This window comes from Lycorma delicatula, chromosome 10 (assembly GCF_047948215.1).
Source record: "Lycorma delicatula isolate Av1 chromosome 10, ASM4794821v1, whole genome shotgun sequence".
In the NCBI taxonomy this organism is placed as follows: Eukaryota; Metazoa; Arthropoda; class Insecta; order Hemiptera; family Fulgoridae; genus Lycorma; species Lycorma delicatula.
The window spans coordinates 93,749,096-93,767,984 of record NC_134464.1 but is presented as its reverse complement, the minus strand read 5'-3'; the positions used below and the strand labels follow the sequence as shown (position 1 = coordinate 93,767,984).

The 18,889-nt window shown below is 35.4% G+C and overlaps 1 protein-coding gene across 3 annotated transcripts in view; it reads left to right on the top strand.

Moving 5' to 3' along the window:
- DAAM (disheveled-associated activator of morphogenesis-like protein) overlaps nucleotides 1-18,889 on the top strand; it is a 618,370-nt gene that overhangs the window by 344,989 nt on the left and 254,492 nt on the right. Inside the window, exon 1 of one of the 3 annotated variants that reach the window (XM_075377247.1) lies at nucleotides 9,013-9,264. The exons of the other annotated variants lie outside the window; for them this stretch is intronic. Coding sequence (XP_075233362.1) covers nucleotides 9,247-9,264 — 18 coding nt within the window. The 5' untranslated portion in view covers nucleotides 9,013-9,246. Of the gene's footprint in view, nucleotides 1-9,012; nucleotides 9,265-18,889 lie in introns of those variants that run through there. 3 annotated transcript variants of the gene reach the window in all.

Genomic DNA, 18,889 nt, shown 5'->3' with positions numbered 1-18,889 from the left:
TGGGAGAAAATTAATGTAATTTTATGGCTGTTATCATGTCCTCCACTTTAGGTTCAATTCGATTAAATATTGTTTTTATTTACGGTTAATTCTAGTGTTGTAAATTAATATCAAATGAAGTAATAATTTTATCACAATAATAGACCTAATAATTAAAAAATAACCACGAAAACAAATTCTGCAACGATTTAAAAAAATTATGCGTAATAAAGAAATAACTTGAAAAACAATTCTTTTTCGTAAAAATTTAGACTAAAATTTAAAAAAATTGTTTTGTGACGTAACACTTCTATTGATAAAAATAATAAATAAAAGTATCATCTGCTTTAGGTCGATTTCATTAAGAAAGGTACTTATTGTAATGGGTACCGTGATTCGATTTCCGGAAAATTTCGACATACCTTCGGGTTTCACATCCCTCAGACCGCAAATCACCGTCAGTTCAAAAGTTTATATATATATATATACTTTCTTGTGGACTCGATAACTGCCGTAATTTTCGCCAATCATTTCAAATTGATACATAAAATATAACGACCCAAAATCTCGGTCGAATTTGTTAATGGGCAAAATCGGACAATGGGGACGGAAATGAGGAGCTAAAAAAAAAAAAAATTCCGCTATAACCTTTTTATTAAGTAAAATATCGAATTCGTTTAAAGTTCTTACTATTAATTGGATAAGGACCAAAAACTTATCTAAGTAAAAATTTTGATATCATCAACCATTACCCAGGAGGTGGAAAAAATGAGATTTCGAAGAAATCTCATTTTAAGCGCAATATTCTCCTTAATAAGCGCAATATTGAATCGGGTAAAAGTGTTCGTTAGTCCTGTAAACATTACGTAGAACATTCCCTGTAACAATGTTTGATATGACCAACCCTTACGGCAAGAGATGACCAAAATGTTGCTGGATTTATAAGAAGATGGGGCTTGTCATATGCTAAACATGTGAAACTTTTTTTCACTTGGAACCATTGTAGTCGAGTAAATTTGTAGTTTTTCTTAAATTTAAGGTGGATATCTTTTTTATCCCCGACTTATCACCGGTGAAATCTACCTCCGCCTTCCGGCGTGCCGAAAGGGATTTATTTTTTTAATTAAAATTTATCTTCTAGATTGTATAAAACCTCAAAAGAGTTTAATTTTTTATGAAATAAATAAAATATTAAGTATTATTTCTATAAAAACAACCAATTATTTTCACTTATATATCGATTCATTGATTCTTGTTATGGTAGTGGATATCGTTTCGCCCTGATAAGCGATTTATTCGTCTATAGTAAGAATCTATGTAGAAATCGTTTTTATTGGTTTTTGAAACCACAATAACGAAAGACAAAAATATCAATCTAAATAAAAAGTATTTCACTTTTATATAGTTAAGATCAGCAAAAAAAACTCGTTTTTTACCAACAAATTACTTACACTATTTATTACAACGTAATGCAAAGTAATAAAATTCCAGTTTAAAAAAAACTTAAAGGATTATTGAACAAAATTAAATATATATAATGTGGTTCAACAAATTTTGTCTGAAGAAAATGCTCTTTGAAATACATATTATTTATACGTGTGTAATATGAAAGCAAGAGATTTTGACGATAAAGGAAAGTGTAAATAAAAAATAAACACTTATGAAAGTAAAATGAATATATATTTGGTTTAAAATAAAAATAACAACGTAGCAGTCGATTTAAAAATCATTGTCGATGTGGTTGTAATAATAAATTCCTTCAATTTTTATTTTATTAAAGGTGATTATGTGAATTTCAGAAACTCGAAACTTGGCTCAGGAATATGAAAAGTAATTTTTGTAGCGTATGAGAGATGACAGCCTGATCAGTATTCAAACCCGGAACCTTCGTATGAAAGACAGAGACGCTACCATTCGCTCCACGATTTTGGCTTTAGTAACACCGGTATAAAATTTTTTAAATATATTTTTAAAACAGATTGATAACTAAGTTTAATCTGGACATTATCATCGCCCAAATTTAGATTTTTGGGTTAAATTTTTTTCCTTTTATCCGTAATTTTTTTCAGAAATAGAATGTTATTTCAATCAGAAATGTAACCGCAATAGTGGTTTTTCTAGTTAAATAAACTAACTATGTTCGTTTTGATTATTCTTTTTTCTCTGGGCGCACAACAAATTGACAAATCATTATCAGCGCCCAGATACTAAACAGTTTAAGCAAACAACTCGAAAACCTAAAAACTTAGATGACGATAATATAAAACAATAAAACGCGCAATATCATAACGAAAAACATTTCTCGCACAGTGCTGCACGATTAAAAGCGCCTATGCAGTATGCTAAAGGCGATATAAAACAACAATTAAAAATCTAACTTAAAATAAAAATTGCTATCTGGCATATGTCAAACGGCATAAATGAATGAAAGACATTAGAGTAATAATCAAATACTTGAATGCAGTTGCACGAACTTAAGAAATAGTAAGATATTAGATAATGTTTTTCATATTGTTCCCTAAAATATTTTGGATGGCGGCCCCTAGTTTAAATTTCTGAGGCGATGCCACACAACCCAATTCACCAGGATGTGGTGCACCGTTAGCTGGCAGTCTCAGAGAACACAAACTTGTGCATCGGTCTGGCTCATGAGATGTCTATGAGCGAGCCTAGTGTGCTCTATTTGCAAACGACAATTAATAAACTCCTCTCGACGGTTATCCCTGATACGGTTTTCTTAACTTGATAAAGTTTATTGTTGACGGTAGCATTACATTCACGTTGCCGCTCATCACGGACGACCAAATTAAGAAAACAGAAAAGGTTGTCGGAAACAACGGGATTAGTGAAAGAAGGTAGCAAACAATCCTCTTTTGCCGAACTATCACCAAGGTCATTGCCTGAAATTCCAATACGGATGGAGATGCAGCAGAAGCTCACACTTGTGTTACGCTGTGTCATATCAGAAATGATAAGAGTAAATACCACAGACAACAGGTATCTGGAGAACATGTCACTAATCGCTTGCAAAACCCTCGTGTAATTTGAACAGTTTTGATAGACTAAATAAAATAATTGAACGTATATATATTAAAACTCGCTAGTATAAAGTTGGGATTTAAAGATTAAAATAAAGAACCTTTAAAAAGAAATTTTAGATGAATTGCTAAGGATACAAAAGTGCTGTAACGTTTACGTAACTATATACACGTGAGGGCACTTCAAAGAAAAAATATAAGCGAGTACATAGTGACGCAAGTAGCCAGCTATCTATCCGAGAGACGAACTGAAATCAATACGGTGGATGGTGTGGTAAGTCATCAGATCTTCGGTGGAGTCCCGCAGGGGTCTGTACTCGGACCCCTACTTTGGAACATCTTCTATGATGAAATTTTCCGACTTCAATTCCCGGCGGGGGTGAATGTCGTAGGATACGCGGACGACATCTCGCTACTAGTGGAGGCCAGTACCTTAGATGAAGTGGAGGACAAGGGGAATATTACCTTAGAAATAGTTAATGAATGGCTCGTCAACAACAGTTTGGAGATTCTTCCAAATGCAAGGGTATCCTCTTCACTGGTAGGAGGATACTCAGAAGATTAAATCTGCGCCTGAGAGGAGAGGTAATTGTCGAGGTGGAAAGGGCTAAATATCTAGGGGTGTTACTGGATGAACACCTCAAATACTCCAGCCGTGTGGCCATGATCTGCGACAGAGTGGAAACAACAATCCGTGCCATGCGAAGTTTCTTTGCGGGACAAGGAATTCCACGTGCGTTGAAGAGGCGACTTATCACCTCGGTGATAACGTCGTCTATGTTGTACGCCGCCCCGGTATGGGCTGATGCGGTTAATGTCCAGCGCAACAGAATAAAACTGACTAGCAGCCATAGGAAGTCGCTTCTGGGGGTAGTTTCGGGGTACCGAACGTTATCGTATGATGCACTGTGCGTGCTTTCTTCGGTACCCCCGGTAGAATTGCAGATTAAAGGACGAAAACTAAGGGCGTCCGGTGTAGCCAAAGATGAGGCCAGTTCTATTATTCGAGAACAATGGAAGGTGGCATGGGCGGGTTCAGCAGTGGCCGTATGGACAAGAAGTATTATCCCGGACCTGGATGCTTGGCTAGATCGCTCTCACGGTGAATTAATTTGGCAGGAGAGAGTCACCAATCTGTTGTTACTGCGATGCGGTTGACGATGCCGAACACACTATTTTTGAGTGCAGACGACGTATAACAACGTATAAATGCAGGACTGATGCATACCCGACCGGAGCAGCTCTCGGAGTGGCTCTTGGCTATGTCCGGAAACTGGAATAATTTTGCAATATTTGCAAGAACAGTTATCAGAATAAAAGAAGATGAGGCAAGACGACTGTGATACTGAGGGGTGTAGTTTATAGTAGGGCTGGGCGGACAGCCCCGTTCCTGAGGGCTCACATGCCCTGGTGTTGGGTTCCCGTGATGGAGCGGGGACTCCTGGGGTCCGTTAGGTGCAAATGAATGAAAAGACCGAGACCCGGCCGGCGGTGTGGGTTCCCGGATACGCTTTGGCGGCTTCGGCTCCTGCGCCGTCGATTTGAGGCTGGCAAAAGGAAAGACCGAGACCCGGTCTCCAGCGGGGGGGCTGGGAACGGCATAGCCGGGCCTGGTTCTTACGTTGGAGATTAGAGGCAGGCAATTAAAAGATCCGGAAAGGACACGTCCCCGAGTCGAGTATACTTAATTGGATGTCCGGTTCGGGGATGGGAAAAAAAAAATAATAAGACTATATACACGAGTTGGTACTTGATGTATTAACGGTTGTTATCTTATAAGAAAAGGCGATTCGATTCTTTTATGAATGTATTTTACCTATGCTTATGCAAAATTTTAACAACATTTTTTTAATTTTAGAAACAATATCACTCCATTCCTAATCTAATACGGTAGGTTTTCAAGAGAAAGACATTTGATTATTTAGCCGATAAAAACTAATATAATTTTTTTATTAAAAAATGTTGCGCATCAAATAGCTACTGCTCGAAAAATTTTCGATAAATGGCAAACTATTAATCCAGAAATACTTATTCAGAATGATTCAGGAAAAGTTTAGCAAACTCCCTGGAGGCTATTTGATAGGTCCGCCACTGTGATCGCTTACAGACTCCTTTTCCAGTACCTTCCATCCGTCGATGAACCTGAGGAGATTTAGTGACGCAAACGTGATATCGAAGACGCTGCCATAACCCCCTCTAACAAAGGTGACAACGTTCCCTCAGTTAAGGCACAACAAGCCTAAGAGATCCACAACTTCGATTAGCCTTTAGCCACCTTTAGCAATATGTCATGTGCCGGGACGCTTCTGTTATGTTAATTTGGTGAAATTTCATATTTAATTTCTTCCTTCCTTACCCTTCCCAATAGCAAACGGGCACAACTTGCCGCCGGTTCTGTACCCTTCTCTTCCACAGGCCAGACACTTTAGGTCCACTGCAATCTATGGCCAAGTGCCCATGTATCCCGCAGTTGAAACAAAGGCTCTTGCGGTTTGAGCCGTTGTATTTGGCAGCCACATGCCCGCTTCCCCAACATTTGAAGCATTTCAACTCCTCTTTCCATTCCTGTACTCTGCAGTGGACCCAGCCGATCATGATTCTCTTCCGTCTACACAGGTTTCTTGCCGTCTCCTCCTCCAGTCTCACTACGACATTCCAGGTTTCTCCGTATGCTGATTTCCTCGCTATAATAACCGGCAAACACTTGGCTTTGTTGGCCGCTATTATTCCCTCAATAATCTCTTTTTGGTCTGTGTCAGCACAGATATCTCTAAACCTGATAGTGGCCAGTTTGGAGGCTTTAACCTTCCCTACCTTCTCCTGTGTCCTTGCTCTCACTTCACCTGAAGCCTCCTTCTTTTCCTTGACCTTTATTTCTAGAACATCTCTTGGCCCTTTTCTCATTGAGAAAACCTCCACACCCTCCATGATTGCCGTTTTGTTGTTCATCTGTTAGCGTATATCGGCGTATCCCCTACCCTTTGAAGAGACTACCACAGTCTCCATACGGTGTGCGGACTCCTTGCCTTTAGGTGGCAGGGCTCTCCCTACATCACTGTCAGTGTACAGAGCAAACTGCGTGTTACCGCGCCTCCTTTCTCTTTCAAGCCATTTCTTTAGCGGAATCAGCAACTTGTTTCCAATAATGACATTATCAGGGAGTACACTCCCCAATTGCTTTCTTGCCTTCTCCAGGCCGTTCATTAAAAGCTCCATGGTGGTGATGAGGAGGTCCTCATCACCATCATCAGTATCTACCACGAGTTCACAATTTCGGGACTGTAAGCACTCGGCTTTGTCATCCACGACAACCAGGACCACAAAGTATAACATTTGCTATTATTGAGCTTCCCCGCCCTAATCGTGCCATTCAGAGGTAGCATAACATGATTAGGGAAGGTTTTCTCCCTACACCGGGCAAGATCTACCACGGTGACGATGTCCGGCGCGTCACAACACTGGCAGACCCGCCTTTACACTAGTTCTCGTTAAAATCTCCTTCTTCCATTTCTTTAAAAAAAGGCTTTTTAAATCATGCCTAGTAAGATTTTTAACAAGATCTTTCTAGACCTCACACCGTACCTTGTCCTCAAGCCCCCTGGTTTGCGTGGCGACGTTGTTCCCGAAAACTGGAACTTGGGCGCTCATGGCAATATCTTTAATACGAGTCCCAAGCGTATCAACACTGAGTTGAAGCTTAGCGGCTACATCCTTGATTTCTCGCTTGGGAGTAATCCTCACGCGAGATGTTAAACGTTTAACTTCATTCTCAACCGCCCTAAATGCTTTCCACACATCTGAATCCAGATTATAATCCCTCAGTTCCTGAGGACCCCCCATCTGGGCGTCTCCTAGTCAGAGGAGTGCGTTCGCGTTTTCGCGGAGTCCGCTCCCCTAGCAGACACCTTCTCAACGACCTTTGTAGTGGCATGCTTTTCGACAACAAATGCCTCCTCCTCATTGAGTAGAAACGCCGACACTGCACCCCTCACTTGGGAGGGCTCTTTCTGGGCTTGAAACCCTCTTCTAGCGATATTTTGTCACGAAAATACGAGAACAACAGTCTCCGATCGAAAGAAACACAGGCTGACGATGTTTCCTTTATGCAGGTAAAGAAAGTGAAAAAAAAGACCGAAATTAAGCTTTAAAGTTGCGGCGAATCTATAAAAAAGCAAGGGGAGAATCCCCCGGTCAAAACCACCAAAAAAATAAATAAAACTAAAGTTTGCCGCAGGACGACCACGTGAGTATTACTTGCAGTTTTATACAAGCCAAGCTTCGTCATGTTGACGTCTCTTCCGCTAAACCACGTTGTCGTACATTTTACTTCTAAATACCGTAATTAAACACAACTACGAATGATAAACTGAATTTATCAAAACTACACAATAAAACTAACCACTGATATTAAGAAACATATTAATATTAATATTGAGGCACATATTGATGATGGGCAAATTGAGGCAATATTGAGGGGGGAGCGGTTAGGCCTCAAAATTGAGTGGTACTTGTAAGATCTGAGGTCACACACAACAAAACAAATATCCACAATGAATAATTATAACTAACCTACAAAACCATATAATTACGAAAAAACACAATAAATATAGTTAGAACTAAACCGATTTACACAAACAATGGCTAATTTTAAAGCTGAGCTGTAACTGGATTGCTCTGAAACCTTGAGAAAAGCAAAAACTCGGAAAACCCAACCCAAAAATCACTTTCCAACGGAGCACACTAAACACGTCTACTCCGATTGACAAGTCGACCTCCTAAACCCTTTTCTCAAATGCTTGCCTTTAACCTGAAAAGGCTCGACTTTGTATTTAATACAAAGAAATAACTATATGGTTTAGCGGTTGTGGAGATAGAAATCGAAAACACTCCAAACCGTTTAAAGAAATTTAAATAATAATATACAACTATAATAAACAATTCTTTGATAGTATTATATAAACCAGTCTTGAATTTTAATCAGTCTTAATTTTAATTTAAACGGGTTTTGTACGTTTTATATTTCCAAATTTATTTAATAAAATCTTTTTTTTTTTTGAGAAATTTATTATTTGATTTTCAGTATTAGAATATTTTTTACATCTTTTTTTCATTCAGTTTGTATTGACTTAATCGATAACGTGTGCCCAACAATGTCAATGAATAAATATAGAAAAAATTGATTTATTTTATAAACCTTCTGTAAAATATTATTACATCCGTTAGCGATACCATTGCCTGTCTTTTAAACAATTATTATTATTATACCCTTTTAAAAATTATATACATAAACAAAAAAATAATAAAGAAACGAAAAAATATATGTTTTTACGGGATATCAAAAACATCTTTAATGATATCTCATTTACATCTGACATATCATAACTGTGAATTTCACAAACAAAATAACTGTCGGTTATAAATTTGTAATGGTTGTAGTATTATATATTTGGTACGTATCATTTTACAGGTGTGAAATCTGTAAATATTCTATACATTACTGATAGAATCGGTTGTATATCTTGACAGAATCGGTTGTCTCATATCTTAAAGGCAGAAAATTTCGTTATAAAATGCTCATATTTCCTTCTGCTTATGTAAATAAAATTATGACTAAGTAATACTTTAAGACATCCCTTATACCTTACTTTTAAGAAAACTGAATTTTAATTTTTTTTTTAATTTTGTACAATATTTTAATATCTATTTTATTTTTAATTTAATTAAAATATTATTTCTGCATTTTTATTCATAATATTGTTAGCAAATTGAAGTACGTTTTTATAATTAAGCGAAGAAAACAATATTGAAACCCGTGGGATGATAATGAGCTTTGACAATGCAGTAGGAGTATGTAACTGCATTTTGTTATTATATGCAAACTGTTTACACCTGATCGGAATGTGGGTCGATAGTATTCGACCTGTCCGCTAGGTGCACTGTATTTACTGTTTCCGTTTTAACCGCGTTCTTCAATTCATTCTCCAAACAGCTTTGGACCTGTATTGTTGTCGTATCTGTCGATCTCTTATGTTTGTCAGCGCGTTACTTTATTTTAATATAATGTGAACACGCGCGTTACTTTTTTTTAATATAGTTCAAATCATAATATATTTCATTATTATGTTTTGCGATAGTTGAGTGGATTTTGTTTTTTTTTTTTTTGTTTAAAAAAGGAAGAGGAAATAATTTGTGTTTGTGGTAATTTTTTTAACTTTGAATCTTATTCGCTATGGGAAAAATAAACCTGGTAAGTAGTGTTATATATATAATATATAGTATATTATTTTAATAATAGGCTACTATAAATTTATTTAAAAGCGCATATTTTTATTTTAAATTTTGTTTAATCTAATATTTATTTCTTTAATTCACCGATTATTAATACTTATAAAAACTACTTTATTCTGCTATTAAAATATGTTCTCTTTTAAGTAAAAAAATAAATCTCTAATAAAAAGATTTTCAATGTTCAGTTTGAATTAATTTCCCTATTTCTTTTTTACAATTTTATAAAATCAAAACACGACATACTTCATCTGATTTATTAATCGTGAATTAAAGTAAAATTTTTTAACATCGAAACTTAACATGAGTAATTCATAAACTATTTTCTTTGGTGGCGATATATAAAATATATGGTAATCTAAAAATATGTTATTCAGAATTATTGGATTAAAAATATTGAATTTTTAAAAAATATTTACTGAATATGGTGTCATATTAAATATATGAGTTTTATATTGTTATGAATACAACAAAAATTAAGTGTGTTTTTTTTTCTTTATAATTACCTGCCAAAAAAAACACAATTTAAGTAAATAGTTTTATCGTATTCCTCATATTTAAAAATGTAAAGGAAATTTATTGTCATCCCCCACTTTCAACATGCGACCGAATGTAATACCGATTTTTTTATCGAAAAATCGGTAAAAAAACTATATATAATAATAGAATAATGTGTCCACTACTTTATATATAATCGTACAATAAGAATATTGAAAATCTCAAACGGATTCCTCTTAAAAAAAAATTTTTCAAAATGTTTCAAATACGATTTAAATAGCGATATAGCTGTCAAATATTTGATACTCAACATTCGGAATGAAATGAAAGAAATTATAATAATTACTCGATAATGGTTCAAAAACTCAAATATTATTAATTGAATAATAATAATAATATTTTATGGAGTTTGGATCGGCTCGTTAATTAATTTTGAAACATATTTCTAGTCGTCTTTATAAAAAAATAAGCTTCTACAGGTTTTTTTGCATAATAAATTTTGTCAATATTTATCGCATATATTTTGTTTCTAACCGTATCATTTATAAAACGGGATAAAAAAAAATATATATATATATATTTATGCTCATTTAAAAAAATACAATTTTCAAAATTGTATTTACTTTATCGCCGTTAAAACTACAAAAAATGTAAATTAAATAATATTAAGCATTCCCTTTATTTTTAACCGGCAAACCAAAATAAATTTCAAGATAAATTCTGCTCAATTGTTACAGCGGTGTTATTACTAACATAACAGTTATTTTATTAAGAGAAAATTATGGAGGAAGTGATACATTGGTACTTATATTAAGATTTTGTTAGTTAATTTTACGGAGAAAGGCGTTTACTGCCTACGCCAATTATTAATTAATTTTACAACCGGTTAATTCTTATTTATTCTGGCAAAACGTTTTATTTTTGTCTCTCGGTAAAAATATTTTCTTTTAATTTATTCGTGTGAAAAACTTGATAATGAGTTAGAAATTAATTTCTTAATCGTTTACAAAAAAAAAAAAAAATGAATTTAGTAATTACTCTTATTTAAAATTTTTATAAATACTGTTTATCGTTAAAATTTATTACTATTAAATGTATAAAAAGTTTGAAATTTAATGATTTATAAAAATTTCATTCCACTTTTCCGGTTATTCATAACGTCTATTTTTGAAGATTATTTTTAAGCGATATTTTTATAATTTTATTAGTAAGGTTTTTTTTATAAGAAAAGACCAACTTAATACCGCGTAACTTCTTTTCTCTTCATCTATGCGTTTGCAATTTTTTCGGCGTGGCTTCGTTCTTGTTCATCTGTACATTTTTCTCTCACAAAGATTTTTATACAGTTAATTAGTTTCGGGAGTTATCTCCATCGCAGCAGTCCTCTTCTTTCAAGCCTATCCTTTTTAGGTCCTCTACTGTTTCAGGAATCTGATTTTCTTTTTATGATCCACAGCGTGTCGCAGATTTGTTTCTTTAATATGTCAGGGTCTACCCTGATCGAATGCCCCACAAAATTTTACTTTCTTTTCGTTATCGCTGTTTCTAGGTCTAATTGATTTCGGTAGATTCCTTGTTAGATTTCAGTCAGTGTCTTTTTTCTGTTACCTTTAGACCGTGGATTTTCGCTATCAAGAATTTCCTTTCGATATTTAGTAGTTTTTTGAGTCGGCGAGGTGTAATATGTTAATACCATATAAAGTTCTTTTTATCAATAACTAATCGTAAAAAATTAGATGTGGACACAACATGACTTCCTTGTACGCCTGATAAATTACGGATTTTTTTCATTTTTTTTTTTTTGTTATTGAATTATTATTTATTGTCGACATTTTTTTACGATCAGAAATTAATAATTATTAATAAATCATTATATTTAGAATAAAAAGAAAAAGGAAATAAAGTAGTATTCGAACCGATATACCTTCCCCTTGTATAATACAAATATTTCATTAATTAAAATTTTATTGAGCTACAACTCTGGAATCGATGCAAATAAGTACTAATTAAGCGGATACATTCACAACGACAGCACTTAGTCGACACAGTTTTAAACTATGACGCCGATGTTATTTTGTATTACTTTACATAAACAAATTCACACGACAAATAAGTTTTAGTTTTAATAAGATTATAACATTAAAAAACTTTTTTAGTTCCTGATGGAATTTTATTCTAAAAGCGCTTGAAAACGTATATAAAAGAATTGTTGGTAAATGGGGTTTTTAATTATTAATTAGAAAGTAAGTACCGCTTATGATATATCGTTGAAAAGCTCTCGATGAGGAATTATTACTGCAGTTAAAGAAAAGGTTCAAAATCAACTTTTTTTTGGATTTTGTGCATTTTTTGACACTTTTGGGCCAGTCGATTGCAGTCAAAAGGAGGGGAGGTGCACAACGAGATGTCACAAAGTCCTAAATTCAAAATTTCAACTTTTTACACCTAATGGTTTTTGAGTTATGCGAGATACATTCGTACGTGCGTACAGACGTCGCGCCGAAACAATTCAAATGGATATTTCTGTAGAAATCTGAAAACCGAAATTTTTCGCGATTATTATACTTCCTTATAATTAGTACAAGGAAGTAAAAAGGGAATTTTAACTAAATTTAATTATTAATAATAATTATGAATTATTCTTCCCGTTTTTAATTTTAAATAATTTTTTTCCCTAGCAAGTGAAGGATATGATATTTTACTCGTGGATATAAAGGATTATTTCTCACCGAAACGGATAGTTATTTTGTCGCTTTATATAATCTATCTAATGACTGAAACGCATGTAAAATAACCGAGTTTACAAGTGGTGTTTTCAAAGTTTCATTCTCTAATAATGATAATGTCCATTATATAATCAGTCTCTGTGATGAGATGAAATTTAAGGTGTCACTTGTAGGACTGAATATCATCTACATTTTGGAAGTTTTTGCATATTAATATGTTATAGTATAATCGACCCGGCGATATAAGCAACGGGAACCATTTCATTTTGTAATAATGCTATTTTTTGTTTAATTAAGTGATTGATATCTCATGTCAGATCGACTATAAACATTACGGTTGATATACCTAACACAGATGATATTTAATTTTATTTTCAAATAATCTCCCTGTTTTGAGATAATCAAAATTTATAAATTTGGAACCGAAAACAATATTAATTTAAAGAATTACAGTTTTGTAAATTTTATTTTTTCATCGCTTAATAGAAAATGGACTTAGATAAAAACGGGAAAAATAGGTACAAATTTTCTGTATTATAATATTGGTACAGAAATGTTAAGTAGGTTTTTCTTTAATTTTGACTACAAAAATATTGTCTTGTCAAAAATGAGGTATCAATTTAAAAAAAAATCTTTACGGTTTACGTGTAACTAGTTCATCTAGGTAAAAAGAAACAATATGTACGTTCTTCGTATGTAGTACGTACGGGTATCGCACTGCTTTTGGGCTTATATCTCAAGATTTACTGAACCAATTTTCTACAAATTCGGCTCAAATAATTCTAACGGGGCATTGATCATATTATTTTTCTAAATTCATTAAGGAAGTGGGAGGATATCGCGATAAAACTATTTCGATTTTCCTCAGAGCCATTTTAAAGAAAACTTTATTTATAAAAGCAAATTTGTTACATACAAGCCATATATAAATAATAAAAAAAATATATCTTTTCAAAAAATCAACACCCACCTCCTAAAATTTAAATGTATTGTTGTAAATTATGTTGTTTTAAATGTATGTAGAAATGTCTACGATTTTTTTAAATTATAAATTCCAGAACTGAAATGCAGAAAATATTTTTGAAAATTTCCTTTTTCTTATTTTAGCATTTACTGAAAAGAATTAGATTTAAAGAAAATTTTACTTAAGAAAATTTTTTAAGGTTAGCCTATATATGAATATTTTTATAAGAAAAATGCTTGTTAAAATTTATTCCACACCTCTAAAATAATTATTCTGTTTTTTGTTTGTGTTTTTTTTTTTGGGGGCATACTGTTTTTAATTTTTATTATTAATAGCGGGGAAATTCATCCAAAACTTTGCCAGCTTTTTTGTCAGTCGTATTTGATCAGTCCGACATGTTCATTTTTTCTGTTCTTGTTTATCTCTTATTCATATTATATCTTCTGCTACCTACATCCTCTTCTGTTTATCTATTTCACCCTCTACACGTTTTCTACTACCAAAGTTAGTAAACTAGAATTCCTAAGATAATGCACATATATGACTCAATTGTTCTTAAACTTGTTCTTTTAAACATTCAATCACAAAGTTCTCTCTCACTCTCTCTCTCTCTCTCACTCCCCACTCTGCTCATAAACCTACTCATTTTTTGTCTCGTCCAACGCACTTAGCTTCATCTGAATAAATAAAAATAATTCTTTATGTATGTATATATATATATTTTTTTTAAAGTTTAGTTTATAATTTGTAGATTAACAGATGAAATAAGTTATCTGTTATGTTTTATTTCATAATGAAACTCCATGCCAAATGATAAAATCGATGACAGTTTTACGATTTTAAGGAGGGCAGTGGTGTCCGGCCTCGCGATGAGGTGCGGCAGGACCTTGATAACGGGGTGGATGATGATGATGACCAGCTTCAATTGATCATCCAGCGTCGATCTAAGGAAGTATTTACGTCTACTGCTGAGCCCAAGGATGTCTGTGGCATCGACGGTTTGGCTTGTGTGGTCGACCTGCCACGGGGTGCGGACGGTTGGTCGCATTCAAAGTTATTGGAGGAGATGCCCTGGGCCGGGCAGATGCTTCGGACGGGCTCGCTGCGAGTGGGCCAGATGGTGGTCGGCAGTATCCGTGCCATGGATTTGGCGGGTGGAGCTGTTAATGTTGGCGGGATGGATTTTGTGAAAACGGTCGACCCCTCTGAGGGCGAGGAGCCCTCGTAACTCGTTTGGTTGAGTCGGTCTGGTTGGTCCTGGCCGAGAACGCGAATGTCTGTTTTTGTGGGCCTCAAGGGAAGATGGAACTTCATCTACAGAAGGTTACCGAATATATGGCGCGGAGACATTCGAGTAAGCTGCGGGTGTATATAGAGGTGTCCCCGTTGGTGGCCAGTGGGGGTCGGGTCCCGATGACAAAGCCGGAGGTCCTCCAACTGCGATAGTGGTTGTAAAGGCGGTGGGTTGCTCATATGCGAACTTCCTACGTTCAGTAAAGGACACCGTGTCGCCAGGCGAGGCGAGAATTCTCTCGGCAAGAAGGGGTCAGGGCTAGAACTTCCATATCAGGCTCCAGGATACTGAGAACAGCTGTGCCGTTACGCCAGAAAATAATGGACAAAGTGGAGGGAACTACGGCTACGGCCGGTGAGTCCCACCGAACGGTTAAGGATGTCGACGCCCTACCTCCGTGGAGGAACTTGTGGCGGTTCCTCCGATAGCGGCGTTTCCTCCGCTGCTGGGCGACAAACTGCTGAAGGACGGCCGCATCTGCGTTGCATTGTGTGGGTGTCTTGCCGAGTTCTGAGGAGGTCCGCGGTGGAACTTTGTTATCGGTGTTGGGGAATCGGGCATCGGGTTGGGTCCTGTAGCGGTCCCGATAAAGGAGGTCATTGTTTCAACTGTGGGGTTGCGGGCCATCTTCGAGCGGATTGTCCGACAGAGGCCGAGTGTTCCCTGCGCAATGTTCGGGGTTACATTTTAGAGGAAGTGGCTACAGGGCCGGCTCCGGCAAATGAGACCCGTCGGCTGTTTATTGGAGAAAACCTGCATTGGGACAGCCTCGTCCAGGAGGGGTGGGCCGCTTAGGTGTCCCACTGCCGATGATTGGGCGGTGAATCCCCTGGGATGTTCTTGGAACTTCGTACCTGGGTGGGGGGGGGTAAATTGAAACCGTAGTCCCGTTGGGGGATCCCTTTGGGGTTCCTCACTTGAAGCGTGGCGTAAAGACCGAGTCCCAATGAGGGGATTCCTTTGGGATCCCCTCATTGGGAGGCATGGCGCATAACTTAAAGACCGATTCTCGGCTACCTGGGAGGAACTATGGTTCTCGACGAGGTAGCGTGAGGCAATGTTACCCCCTGGAGCTGTGTTTACGCTTAGTTGCGTGTCCGTGTACATGAGGGGGGGGGGATAAAAATGACGAATTCAACAAAAAAAATGTTTAATCGTGGAAGCATGTTCTTTCTTTTTGGTCTTATTTGTCGGTGTTGCTTCGTCTTGCTTATTGTTTATAAACATTTAAGAAAAAAAATCATATGATTTTTTGTTCAATCATGTAAGCATGTTCTCAGCTAAGGGGGATGCACACACAGACCACATATAAATGCTCTTTAATAGGGTAGAATTAACGAATCTTCATACACCTTCTAATTAAATTGTTTACATCAAATTCTCAATAATTCATTAGTCTGAGAAATACTTTATTTTTTTTATTCTGATTTGCTTTCCGCGTCTAAATCGATGATAAACAGAGATTTTTCTGCGGTAAAAATAATTAAAAGAATATACATCTGTAGTGTATTATATAATTTCATTTAAAATAATTTCTCTTTAAGATATAGCTTGTTATTGTTTTGTTAGAAGAAACTCTTCTTCACAGTTATCGCTTATACAAAAATTAACATTCATTTCCAGAATTTCAGTAAATGTAAAAATAATGTATACTTAGTTTAATTTCTTTTAATAAAATAAAAAACAAAAAATTATATCGTAAAAAATCGACTATTATTTGTCTGCAAATAGTGTCAGTCAGTCACAAAATTACGTAAACATAATCGTAAAAATAAGTTTTTAAGTTGTTTGACCTTTCGTTTCTTTTTTTTTGTAACTAAATATCGTTAACTATGCGGGTACCAACTGTTCACGTTTGACTATTGTTTCAAGTAAAACATACAAATATTCATTTAGGTACAATAATTTATACTCGGTAAAAAGATAAATAAAGGAATATTTCACGCCGATCGTCACGTAATAATACATAATACATTATACTACGTCACGCAAATTTTATGTTCTACGCATAAAAAAAGGAACTGCGCCTGCATTTGCCAGAATGGATCGACGGGTAAAGCTCCAGATTCACAAAAATAAATATTTAATTGAAATAAAAATATAACAATATTAATAACTTATAAATATCGAAAATAATAATAATAATATTAACGAATAGACGTTAATAAAAATTATTTGAATAAATACTTAGCCGCATATTAAACGGAGATGCAAGAATTAACCGATTGGAACATTTTTAAACTAGTCGGTAATTCGATATAAATTTATGTTACAGTAACCGCTAAACTAATTTCTTCTTGTTTGGTTCGATAGAGATGGACATTTGCTTCACGTACTTCAAGTAAAATTTTTTATTTACTGACACTAACAACTACAAAATTACGTACAGAATTACTGTTACTTTATTAGTTTTTTTTACGAAATGAATTTTGTTGCACGTAAAAATTTCATACACGACTGCGATTCGAACTTAAAACCCTTCCGATGAAAGGCAGTCCTCTAATATTTTATAAATACGGTAACGAATCGTCAAATCCTTCTAATTAGATTGTTTACGTCAAATGTCCTAGAATCCATTTTCTCAGAAAAACTGACCCTTGTTCTCAGTAAACTTGGTATACTACTCTGTACATATACGTAAACAAAAAAACATTTTAAAAATAAATACAAATATATGAAAATGTTATTTACCGGTATCGATTAAATTATTTTAACAGTGTACATTTTTTGACGCCAAGACCCAAGCGGTTTACTTCCTTTAAGAAAAAAATGTATTACCTCCCAAAAACGATTTAGTACTGACATATACATTATATCAGTATTAATATGTAATATTGTATTATTTTAATAAAATAATACAGAGTGGCGCACGAAATTATCCAACAATCGGTTTTGTCAAAAAATATTTATTCGAATCGCGATACAGAAAAGCAAAATACAGCATGTTTACTATATACCTGAAGATTATGTTCTGCTTATCACATGTTCAATACGACCGCCATCAGTCTAGCAACTTCAACACGAACCCCTATGTTGTTAATAACTCGACGACACACATACTCGGTTATCTCTTTGCACGCCTCGATGATCAGCACTCGCGGTTCCATCGGTGTACGATGATGTTTAGGGACAATCTTTTCCTTTAGAAACTCCCAAACAAAATAATCGCGCGGATTCATATCAGGACTGTTCGGGGGCCAGTTCTGTCTACACGCAAAACGATTAGGAAATCGGTTTGAAATGACATTTGCGTTAAAGGTTTCATTCGGAAAGTCTATAACATTAGGCGTGTGCGGTCTGGCTCCATCCTGCGTGAACCATTCGTTTACTAATCAAAATTAGAAGCCGAGGAACAAAATTATTACCCCCGTGTTTAGATAACGTTCACTGTTCAGTCTGTTCAAAAAAAAATTGCCCTATTAAACTTGAGAGAGCGACCCGTACCGTAATTCATGAAGCGCGATGCACTTTTTCATGAAGCACGTGTACATTTTGAAAGCCCAAAAACGCAAATTTTGTTTACTAACAACTCCGTCTAGGTCAAAATGAGAAAACCCCTCGTCTGAAAACCACACATCGTTCAACAATACGACTCGGTTCATAGCCCGTTCAGCGAATGCCATTCTTTGATGATTGTTGTCGTCTGTTAATTTAGGCAACGCTGTTTTTTTTTTCGGATATACAAATCGGATTACAAATCGGTTTTTAAAATTCGTTGCACAGATCGCCTAGAAATTCCACGTTGTGCTGCTGCATTACTTGTTGATTTGTCCGGGCTCCTCAGCAACGCTGCTCTGACAGCTTCGACGTTCTTTGAAGAAGGAACATCGGCAGGCCGTTCGCGCTTACTCTCAAACAATGGAATGGAATGGAATGGAATGCAAAGTTGGCGGGAGTTTATTACTCCCTACTTTATCGCAGAACCTGGACAGAGTCCCTTGCTGCTGGATGATTCTAATCGGGCTTGGTTTTTAAAAGAGTTATTTTATATCTCGGATCTAATTTTTTCAAGTTTTGTGTATTATTATTTTAGTGAATTTAAGACGGATTTAATTGCATTCCAATCCGTTGTTGAACCAGCGTTATCGAACCCATTTCATGGGCC